This window comes from Myiozetetes cayanensis, unplaced genomic scaffold (genome assembly GCF_022539395.1).
Source record: "Myiozetetes cayanensis isolate MyiCay16 unplaced genomic scaffold, myiCay2020 scf2-11, whole genome shotgun sequence".
Classification (NCBI taxonomy): domain Eukaryota; kingdom Metazoa; phylum Chordata; class Aves; order Passeriformes; family Tyrannidae; genus Myiozetetes; species Myiozetetes cayanensis.
In genome coordinates, this window is record NW_026087411.1 from 66,094,023 (window position 1) to 66,106,167 (window position 12,145).

Genomic DNA, 12,145 nt, shown 5'->3' on the forward strand with positions numbered 1-12,145 from the left:
CATTTGTACTCCCACAGTCAGATCCCTTACAGCAAGGAATCTGCAATCCAGAGCTCTATAATACAACCTATTGATGCAGCATCCCTGTAGTTCTAGGGTGAAATATAAAACACAGTATTTAGCAAGGTCATATGAGCAGGGGAAAATCTACCACACATTTTTTGCTAATAATGTAGGATTATGCTTTACAACTTCAAAAGAAAATTTCCTTAATGAATCCAGGACATGTCAAAAGGGAAGAGACAAGCCTAGACTATTTATTGTATTTCAAATTAAAGCCTTATGAAAACAAACCGATGGCCCACTAGAGGGCTCTGGTAATGCAACAATTCTAATCAGTCATTTTTACTGGCAGGATTTCCAGCATGGTAAGGAGATCCCCAGAGTTTACAAATGCAAAAAAGTTCACATTTGAGCTGCAGTTAACTGATATTCTACTAACTCATGGTCTATTTTAAGACCTGCTCTGTTCTAGTTACATTTTCCAGTTTGTTGTACAGTCTAAAGGGTTATCCAAATATAATTTATTTTGGAAGAGTTTTACATGATTACTTCCAAAAGCAGATTCCTCAATTCCAGAAAAAAAATTAATCTTCCAACTAGGTAAATTCTCAGCCTTCAAATATACATGTCCTAAGCAGTTATAGTTTCTCTAAAGAGAAGCATTTAATAGATTTTACTATTTTGGTCTGCTCTACACAAATCAAAAGCTGGGAAGAGGTCAAGAGAAACCTTCTCAGGCCCTGTCTGCCTTCACTAAGCACAAGCACAATGGCCTCAGGATTGCATTTATGTATTGCAGAAGTCAGCACATGGAACCCAGCAGAGGAAAGGCTATGTGCCTTCTCTTATTTCCTTTTGGATTGAGTAGCAAGAGAAGTAGGCCTAAACAGCGATCGATCGCCTCGTGCTTCTACGTGGCAAGTTAAGAGTTCTCCCAACTCAGTGTGTCTGAACACAGATTTAACCAGACTTAATTCCACCCTATAGCAAAGCCCAGTTGGTAAACATTCTACCCCACGGCGTGGTGAAGCGGTGCCTGCTGAATGAAGCACGTGTGCCAGACTACAGGAGTAGGAGCTACATTCAATCCTGTTATAAAGTGTTTCCTCTCACTGCCACAAATACTGTATTGATGCTCAGCAGAGTGATGAGCAATTCCGACATCCTACAAGTCAAGGCTGCCAAATCCTGCTCAGTTAACAGAGAGAAAAAAAATAGCAGTATCTACACAAAACAGATAACCTGAGTCTAACATGGTATTTTTACTGGCTGGCTAAAAAGCAAACTATGATGGGGAAGGCCTGAGTAACAGGGGCAGGTGGTACTACTCATTGCCACTTACTTTACTCACAGCTATCATGACACTACTTCATTACTCTGATGGAATTGGCGGCACAGCAGTCCATTGGAATAAAATCCTGAACGCTCCTACTCTTGTTTCCCTTATGACATAACAGCCATATAAGCTAGTTTTTGACTGCTGCAAGAATATTATTTGCCATGGTTCAGCACAGTGCATTTACCACTGTAATTAATTATGCATTAATGCATTAATGTTCTGTTTACTTAGTGTGCATCTACGCTATAATGCTATACTTGTAGTATACTAAAAGAACACCCAGAAATGAAAAAAGTAAAAGACTCAATGCTCTGTCAGGCTACACAACAGACCACAACAAATCTCACCTAAAATTATCAGGATATAGACCATGTATTTACTAGATACTTACTCAGGGCCTTACTCAAGTTTCTGAGTGTCTGAGTATAAATTCTTCAATATATGCATGTGCCTAGGAGTCATTCAAAGTAGTTTTATTTTTCAGTCCTATGGTAATGTTTACAGGCTTTTAAACTGGCTATTTAGTCTCTGGAAGCTTCAATAGCTTAATTGTGTTCAAAGTTACTAACTGGAATTTAAACCTTTTGTAAGAAAGGTCAAAACTGAGATACAATATTTGCAATTGCTATGTACCTGATACAGGAAGTATAGTACCTTAATTCTCTTTCTCCCATCCCTTCTTTTTTAATTCCTTCAGATTAGGTCTTTCATATTGGAATGATATTTTTTTAAAAAATCTTTTCTTTTTTTGTTTTAGACCAAGAGAAAAACTTCATGTAAGGTTCTATTTTTTAAAAAATAAAGTTGCTCTATATTGAAAACAATAGAACTTTAGATTAGAAATATACAGTCTCTTTTGACCTATTTTCATTTGAAATATTACCATTATTTTCAAATTGCTCATGAATTTGCTGCTTCTTTCCTTTTTATTTTCCCCCCAAATAACCCTCACCAATCTTTAGTGAAAGAAATATTGCCCAACTTTGTGATGTTACCATTGTTTGGCACAAAGCATACTTATGGTCTATATTCTAATGAAAAGCAGAGTCATTTTGCAAACTGCCAGCTTTCTGCACTAACGAAGGCTTGAGGAAGGATGGAATTTTATGAAATTTAGCAAAACCCAATGAATCAATATGGCCTGAGTCTTCAACTTGTGGACAGCAAGACAGGAGGATAGGGGATAATTTCCACAGATGCTCTTGATGCTTCTCAGCATATACATATCAGTCAGTGTGCTTGTTCCCACAAGCTTCTTTGGGCATTTGAAAGCTCCAATGATGTGCAGATTTGCCTTTGCTTGGCAGAGCTGAACAGCCTGGCAGCATCACCAGTATCCAGAAACTACATTTTCCTTGATTTGCAGCAAGGAAGTAGTTCCACTGGGAATCATGTTTTCAAAATACTTGTAGCACATATTAAATAATCACCCGATAAAATACTGTTTGATTGTTATAAAAGCAGGAGCCGACTTCCATCTCTCAGCTGAAGTACCTATGGGGTTTAAAGTCAGGATCGCTTACCTGCTCTCTCTGACTCGCATTCTCATTCACACTGTGTATCACTTAGACAGGAGGAGAGGGATAGCCCCTATGCAGAGCAGTCAAATCAACTGGTCAGGGTCTTCAAGTTGGAAGTGGGAAGGATGGTTTTAAGTCACCAAAGCAAAGAAGAGGACACCTGGCACAGACACTTCTTGGATGACGGTTGTGGAATGCAAGAGAAGAATTCAGAGGGAAAAAAGTAAAGCCTTGCTTATCTCCATAGAAAAGACTGACGGAAAGAAAGGTCCTGAGCTGTGGCCTTTGGTTGCATAAAGTTACACTTTTCAGCTCTCTCAGGAGACAGAAGTCTTGGACAAGATTCCAGGTTATCCTATTGTCTAGCTCCCAGCTCAAAGTGTGCGGTGTTTCTGACCCTGACCTTTCAATGTGTCCTGTAAGGAGACCAAGTGCATCCCTCTTAACTGATAATCTACCCTGAAAGATGCTGTCTATAAATCTGGACTGGACAGACTGTACACAAGGGGATTTTTAATTCTTACAAAATGTGAGATAAGAATTTCAAAATTACTTACATAACTGAATTTATATGCACACACATCTGCCCACAAACTTTTGTTCTATTCAGTAAATTAAATTTTACTAAGCAGCAAAAGGGCAAACCCAATACTGATGTACACTCAGAAGCACTTTTATCAAATCCTGAACTTTGCTGCATAAATGACTGATTTGAGTTGATACACTTCAGAAAAAACATTCCTATGGTTTAGCACATACCTTGATTCATCAGAACCAGGCTTCCAGCCAGCAGGGCCACACAGTTGGTAGGCTGGTGGTTGTGAAGGTACTGGAAGCCCCATCCACGTCTGTATGATGTTTCATACATATATCCTGAGGCATTGGCAATTACTTCAAGAAATCTCTCCTGTTGAATCTTGCTAAGATAGCTGTACAAGAAGTCATATGCAGTGGCAAAACCAACCAGGGAGTGAGCAAGAGGGACCTCATCCCACGGGGCATCCTTCACTAGCCTGTCAAGAAAGAAAGATACTAATTAACTGAGTTTCACCTACTTAGTTTTCTCCCTTACTGTACTGTGATATGTATACGACTTAATGTCTCTGAAATTAGACCATTCATGTTGAATTTAGCACAGTAGTAAACTACTTACCAAGTATCTAAGACCATTTCTTTCTATCCTAAGTATGGACAACATTAACCTTCAAAGGTCTTTAATTTTATTAAAAAAAAAAAACCAAAAAATTCAAAAAAATATTCTGGGTTTTGCTAGGAGAAAGATAGGTAGAATACTGATTGTAGAGAAATGGAATCTATTCATTTGGAGCAAGATTCACATAATTTTTGTGATAAAGTAACATCCCATAGTTTATACTCCTCCAACCTCTTGTAACAAACCTGCTCTCTTTTCCAAATGAGACAATTGTAGATAAATGGTGCCCATGGGATTAAAGGTGTCTTTAAAGCAAGTATAATAAAATAACTGACTATAACTGTTTCCTCATGTCCCAAATGAACTCAAGGTGAAAGCTGAGAAGATGAAATTTACTTTCATAATTATAGTTCAAATTAGCATACTTAATAAACACTGTGGGTTTTTAATGCTAAGATAGAGACAAAATGCTGTCACTACTCAAAATTATTTTCTAGGAACTACTGGCTTGTATCCAGTGATTACACTGAACTTCACAAAACAGTAAATTTACACCAAGAAAACTCATAATGGAGGTAGTGTAGAACAAATATTTGTCTTAAATCAAGCACATATTGTGTGTCAAAGACTTTAGTTTTGCAGTACATACACTACTTCCAGGCTGTGGTTCTACAGAAAAGGAAACGTGAAGGAATACATAGTAAAAATAAACTTTGATAAACTGAACAATCATCAGTTGCTTTTATGTTTGTTCTCCTCTTTCACTTTCTTTGCAATATATATTTTTTATTACAGAAATTATTTTAAATTGTTAAGATGAGAAAGTGTCCTCCTGTAATCAATGGATATTGTGCTGTCTCCTGAAGGCACACACATTCCAGCATTGACTATTTTATGACTCTGTAAATATGATTTCATCTTAGTTTATGTAAGCAGCAGTAAGAGCAGATGAGAAAAAAAGTCAAAAAGCTAAAAAAAAATCATCATATCATCATTCTCCTACAGAAACATGATTTTCTTGGACAAGATTATTTTGTTTGCAGTTTTCTTGGTTAACAGACACTGACAGAAAATGGTTATGAACAGTATTAAGACAGACAGCTATAACTCTGGTAACAAATAACTGTCAAAGCATCAGTAACATTTCTTACTTATGCTTTCTCTTGATTGCTCTGCAAAAAATTGCAAACCTGTACACCAAAATATTTACATGCTTTTTCTAGATGCTCATTCTTTCTGTATTTCCAGATACACTGGAAAAAAGTGTAACTGAGCTGGGCAAGCAACTCTTCTGACTCTTCAGATTTTTTTATCACAGAATGAACTAGGTTGGAAAAGACCTCTGAGATCATTGAGCCCAACCTTTGACCTAACACCATCTTGTAAACTAGACCTTGGCAGTAAGTGTCACCCTGTCACTGAGGCACAAAAGTTGAAAATCTGAGTTAATGAGTTATTTGTCAATATCAGTTAATTCTCTGCATCACTATTTCTGATTTTTCATCTTTCCTTATAATTAAAAAGGCTCTTAAAATGTTATTGGTCTTGTACATAAAAGTAAAGTTGCATTCTATGCAACACTGGTACCATGATTCCTGCCAGTAATCTGTTGACACAGGAACATTCCTTTGATCATCTGTATCATGAATCCTAATTTCCAAAGTATTTTCAGTTTTCCTTTTCACTAAACCTTTGCATATTCAGAAATCAGAGTTCAAATGGGTACAGGAAATTTCACTTTAAAGGCCTCTGCTTGGAACAATTACAAAGAGTTTGAGGCTAAGCTACACATTAGGCTGGAAGAAAAGCACAATGAAAGAATTTGCGCTGATTTAAAATATTTAATTCAAAGTTCAGTATCCTTTTAACAACATACAAGTTGCTAATTAGAATCTGCTTAAACCTATTTACTGATCTTCACCTGACTTCATTTAAAATGGAATCTGACAGTGAAACTGATTTATTGTAACTTTCACTGTTAAGAAATACACCAACTTTATGTTTGGTTTCTAACACAATGCTGCATCAAATTCTACAGTATAAGAGCATATATTAGTCTCCGTGGCACTGCTTCTGACAAAATAGAAAGCAGTCTTCTACATGGGAAGTACTAAATTGATGTCTTATAACTGCATTTACGTTCTTGATTTCTTCAGGGTAAAAAAAAAAAAAAAGTAAAAACGCCCCACAGCCTTTCAGTGTAAAACACTTCTGTTAGACACCCTAATCACACCTACTGGCATAGTTATCCACTTGGGCCAGACAAGTAATTTTGTTGTAACTTCCCTCAAATTGCAATTCTGTACAGTTAAGTCTTGCATAGAATTTCACAGGGGAGATGCACACAAGTAATAGAGAAAATTAAAGACGACGATTTAAAGATCCTCATTTCTAAACAGACAAAGCCACAGTCAGCACCTGTTCCTATAATGAAGCCCTTTTGAAGTAACAACTCTTTAGCTGCTATAAATCAGTGCATACCCCCCCTTAACCTAATTTCAAGGGAAGTAGGCAAAGTACACCAAACATGAGGAATATGATTCACAAGAAGCATGGTCAAGTAGCAGGCATTAAATAGTTTTCGTATCTAAATTATTCCCTCATTTTTCAAATGCATCTCTCAGTGTCAGATTTGGTAAACAGCCTGGCTGATAAACTGTGGGAAAGCATGGAGCCATAGGTGTGCACTGAACAGAGGTGAAAAAAAGAGTTCTCAGGGCTAATTACTAACTACTAAGAAAAGATGTGCATATTTGTACAAATAAAGATAGATAAAAACATACCAACACTTTGCACTGTAAAATGGCTACTTTCTAAGCCTCTCAGGAGTACAATTTAGCATCAGATAGTATAAACATCAGCTTAGCAATTGTGTCTGAAGAGAGCAAGTAACCTTTACTGAAAAGCTGCATTAGCCTCTTCAGTCTTTTAAAGTAATCAGATGTTAAAAAAAATCCACAGTAAATAAAAACATCTGGATTCCTTAATAGAGAGCAACTATTTAGTTGCAAACACAAACCATTTGAGCAAAGGCAATTGTTCCAAAAATTCTAAACCAATTTTTAAAATAACAGCTAAAAATATAAAGGCATCCCTACGATACCTTTTTACACTTATATACCTACACCTGTATTTGGAAGAGGAGCCTATATGGAAATCTGAGAAGGTTTATAAAAGAGCAAAAAGTGCTGAATGGGTTTGGTACATAACGATCAAACTCCACAAACATCCAAAGCCCTATGCATTGTTCTGCTCAAAAAACTGCTGGTTGGATAAATTCTGTGAATGGCACAGGATAAATACATGCCTGGGGTGTTCTTTTAAGTTCTGCTCTCTTTGTCAGATAAAATATTTTGGTTGCTTTATTTTAAACACTTAGAGTTTGATCTAAGTCCTCCATGAAGAAAGTGGAGAAACAGATTATGGATAAGGATAGAATTATGGATAAGTAGTATGGTTTTCCTATAGGTGTTGAGAATTTTAGCATGGTACAATGTGGTTTATCTGGTTTAGATTTGCCACCTTCTACAATAAACAACAAGTCTGAAGGGGGAGCTAAGACCCAGTTCTCCAGTGATCAATTTTCGGTGTCAGGACCCATCCTGCATGCACTGCGTTTGTTCTGTGCATACAGACCACCTTCATTAAACGCGATTCCACGCTCTAAAGAAGTAAAGCACTTGTATAAAATATTGGATGGGAAGTAAAAATCACTATCAACAACAAAGCCAAGATTACCACAACCTCTCAATTTATTGACAACATTACTAATGCTACTAGTACCTCTTCTCTCAGCAGAAACGGTTTTCTGTATTTTCCCCCTCATTACTCACTACTAACTCCTTACTGAAACTAGGGTCACCTGGGTAGGGAAACCCCAGACATGAGTATAGACTGGGAGAGGAATTCACCAGGAGCAGTCCTCCAGAGATGGAATTTGGGGTTCAGGTGGATGAAAAGCTGGACACAGCCCAGTGATGTGCCCTCACAGCCCAGAAATCCAAGTGTGTCCTGGGCTGCATCAAAAACAGTGTGGCCAGCAGGTTGAGGGAGGTGATTCTCCCCCTCTACTCCACTCCGATGAGATGCCACCTGGACTGCATCCAGCTCTGCAGCCCCCAACATAAGGACATGGACCTGCTGGAGCAAGCCCAGAGGGAGGCCATAAAGATGCTCAGAGGGCTGAAGCACTTCTCCTCTGAACACAGGGTGAGAAAGCTGGGATTGCTCAGGCTGGAGAAGAGAAGGCTCAAGGGGGACCTTACAGAAGCTTTCTAGTACTTAAAGGAGGGCTTAAAAGAAAGATGGGTTTTGCATGGGCAGATAATGATAAGACAAGAGGGAATGGTTTTTAACTAAATAATGAGAGGTTTAGATTTGGTGTTAGGAAGAAACTCTTGACTGTGAGGGTGGTGAGGCACTGGCACAGGTTGCTCAAAAAGCTGTGGATGCCCCATCTCTGGAAGTGTTCAAGGCCAGGATGGGGCTTTCAGTAACCTTGTCTAGTGTAAGGTGTCCATGTCAGTGCAGGGAGGGTGGAACTAGATGATTTTAAGATCCTTTCCACTCCAAACCATTTGATGTTTCTGTGATTCATTTCTCTCAGAAATATAAGTGAAGAGGGAAAAAACAATGTTTGCCCAGCTCAAGGCAGGATTTAAATCAAACTTTATTGCTTAAGTGAGTTCCATGATCATGGCCTCTGGGATGTCTAGAATTGCCCTCGCCTCACTTTGTATCCAGTTCTTATAAACAAACTGAATAGGAAAATAACACTTTTTAACCTGAGACACGGAATACCCTTCCAATCAGTGTGAGATCTGATTTTTGGCCTCTAGGTCAACAATTAGCATGGCATCACTGCAAAATGAAGAATTAAGCACATCCTGACACATGCATTACACAAGTAATCCACATCCTGAATTTTAATGCTCCAAACTTTCCCATGACAAATTACTGTGCATTAACTCTAGAAGAAGGAGAGTGAAGGACTGAAATTCTCAGTCTCACTAAGTGGATGCAAAGGAAATGAGTCAGGGCTCTTTTCTAAAGACTTACAGGTGAAAATTAGTTGAAAGACAGCCCACTAGTGCATTTTGATGCCATCCATCTCAGATATGGTAGCCAGCGAACAGCCTGGTAAAGTTTAGTGCACAAGTGGATGCAAATGAGGCATGTAATGAGGCCAACTGACCTCCTGATCCTGAAATCGCCTGTGTAACTGTACAGTCTCCCCAATACCAAGGGCAATGCCTTGGTACTCTTACTATTTTCCTGATCCACTTCTGGAGGAACCTCTCATCAGGCAAAGGAGAAATAATCTTCCATGGCTAGACAAAGTATACATACCAAGAGGGAGCATACCTGCCAAGGGGAATGAGACCACCAACATTTATTTTATAAACTAGGCCAGATTTTAGGTAGTTTTCTTACAAAGTCTTCAAAACAAAGTATTTCAATGTGCTCAAATGGAATATTTTCTTCACTAATGGAACAACGTTTTACAATTGTTGTTTTGGGAACTAAAAAGAAAAATCTTTGAAAAAATCTGTTTCATTCAAAACAACCTCTCAGCTTTCACCCTTTCCACATTTTTCAGTTTGGCTGCCAAAACAAAAGGCCATTATCTGCACAACCTTCGTGCTCTGTCATTTGCAACAACAAAGATGTTAAAAATAAAAAACATCCTTGAAAAATTTCTGATTTGTATTTCCGGTGTCTAAGGTAAAACATGACAAGTTTTACCCTATCTCTTTACCAGCCATTTTTCAGCAGCAGTCACTCTGACATGCTCATGTTTACTGCAGTTCAGTTGACAGGAAGACAGGCAAAACAGTGGTTAAATGTAAGAGGCTACATTCATGTCAGCATGGAAAAAAAAGGCAACACATAGACAGAAGTTTTAAGAGCTTACCACAGAAGTAGGGTTTTACTACTTTATACCTAGGTTTAGGTGGTGAGGAGGCAACTAAAAGTTTAGTCCCTTAAAAACCTTCATCTACCTTTCATTCCCATAGGTCTATAATCACCATTCTGATGCTTCCAAAGCTTCTTTTAGATTCTCTTCTCATTTTTGGTTTTGATTACAAGAAAGTCCTTTTCACACAGGGCTCCGTCATGATGCTTCTGTGTTGACGTATTAATAAACTAGGATTGAGTCTGTTTTAGTTGTTCTCAGTGCCATATTAACCTGACACAGAAATCTTGTTATGTTATTACTTCAACAGATGACCTCTAGCTCTTGTTTCAGCAAAGTTTTATACCAGGCATGCCACAAAGTGAGCTCCACATAGCTACCACAGAACTTCAGCACCAATTTATCCGCTATACCAATTTAAAAAACCCCAAGAAACAAAAGAAGCTCTTCAAAATCAATCTACCTATTTAATTACATGGGTATGCACAATTTTTATTTATAAACACTACATATGTAAAAGATAAAAACAGCATAGGGGTTTGATATTTCACTTACTAACATGATATGTATTCCAGACACCAAATTCATCCTCCTACCCTTCCTTTTCCTTTTCTTCCTCCCTGTAGGACACAGTGTATCAGCATCCCCTGAGCTTATTTTATACTAACTTCTATGCCACAGTCTTATAAAGCCCCCCTAAGTTTTCTTTGAATTTGAATGTTGGTTGATTATTGGCAATCAAACAGATGTTATAAATTTCTGGTGTCAGCACAGAGACTCGCTTTATTTCAACTTGGCATATGTGAATTAAATTTAGTTAAATGATTAGCTACACATTTAATTATTTATATGTATGTATTTTTACAGGATTTCTAGTTTATAAGAAAATAGCAGAAGGGTCACAGATTCGTCATGCTGAAGCCTCCCGTTAGCTTCTCCTTAGTTGCTGTTATTTCCTTGGAATGTCTGCATGTGCTTGAGAGTAATTATCTCCCCTGTGAAACCCACAGAGCCGGTTAGCTGTCAAATCCCACACCTTACTGCACATTGGTAACATACTTGTCTTTAAAAATAGGGAGTCAACTATGTGAAAAAAAAAACAAACACACAAACCAATCAACGCAAAAAATAATAATAAAAAAAAAAACAACCCACAAACGTCTCTGCTGCTGCGAGAAGGGTGCAGAATTTGTGAATGTCTAAGGCATTTGTTTGTACGGCGGGCTTAGTAAAGAAGAGTTTTTCACTACTTTGTACAAAACACATTATCTGAGTGGACTCTTATTTCTGCACAATGTGTGACTCTGATTACATCATTCCGCTCAGTACGGGAATGGGACAAGGCGGCATATGGAAAGAATCATGAGTACAGATCCCCTCGGCCAAAACGCCCTTCTGGTGGGGAGGGCTCTAGAGACCAGTCAGAGACAAAATGCCAGAAAATGCATCAATATCCTCTGCTGTCTTTAAAAGAAGATAACACGGTTTGAATATAAGGACAAATTCCCAAAAATTTAGCATCTAGATATCAAATCCATGGAAAACCAAGGGGGTTATTTAATACCAGCTTTTAATTTTTACCAGCAAAACCATTAAAGTTCATCTATTTTAACTGAAATATTAATGCACTACATTTCTTTGCTGTTGCTAGTCTCCAAAACATCATCGTTCCCATATTACTTCGGGTGACTGTTATAGTTAGTTATTAGCCATTGCCCCTCTGTTTATTTTAAAATGTAAACCTACTCCAGGATGTAGCCATTAGTGATGCTCTGCTAATGAGCAGCATGCCTATCAACATGGGTTGTTATGACAAACAGCTCAAGCTCTGTTAGTTGACATGAATGGGAACTCAATTAAGGATGTACTTTATTACGTGATATAAAATGACTATTTTAATAGATGAGAAAGGATAAATGTGCTTAATTGCATGCCCCTTCCACGTACCATGCATACATGGTATCAATTACCAGCAGACTTTCTCATAATTGTATCGTGAGATATTGAACCATACTAGGGCTATTGAAGATTCCACTAATGTAAAGATGAAATTTAAAATATTAGTCTCCTTATTCTACTAGAATTATGGAACAAACAACCAGTGACATTTTAAACTGTATTTCTTTTATCCAACTACTGCACATGCTATCAAAGTACACTTTTCATTTTTGGTAAGGCTTAAATTTTACTTAATATTGCCACAAAAATTAGAG

General features: G+C 37.7%; 1 protein-coding gene across 5 annotated transcripts in view; it reads right to left on the minus strand.

Moving 5' to 3' along the window:
* Positions 1-12,145, minus strand: part of DSE (dermatan sulfate epimerase) — a 36,486-nt gene that overhangs the window by 7,241 nt on the left and 17,100 nt on the right. For 4 of the 5 annotated variants that reach the window (XM_050316373.1, XM_050316374.1, XM_050316372.1 and 1 more), the window contains one exon: positions 3,622-3,875. In XM_050316373.1, the coding sequence (XP_050172330.1) occupies positions 3,622-3,875 (254 nt within the window). Of the gene's footprint in view, positions 1-3,621; positions 3,876-12,145 lie in introns of those variants that run through there. The other variant, XM_050316376.1, reaches the window with a different exon arrangement.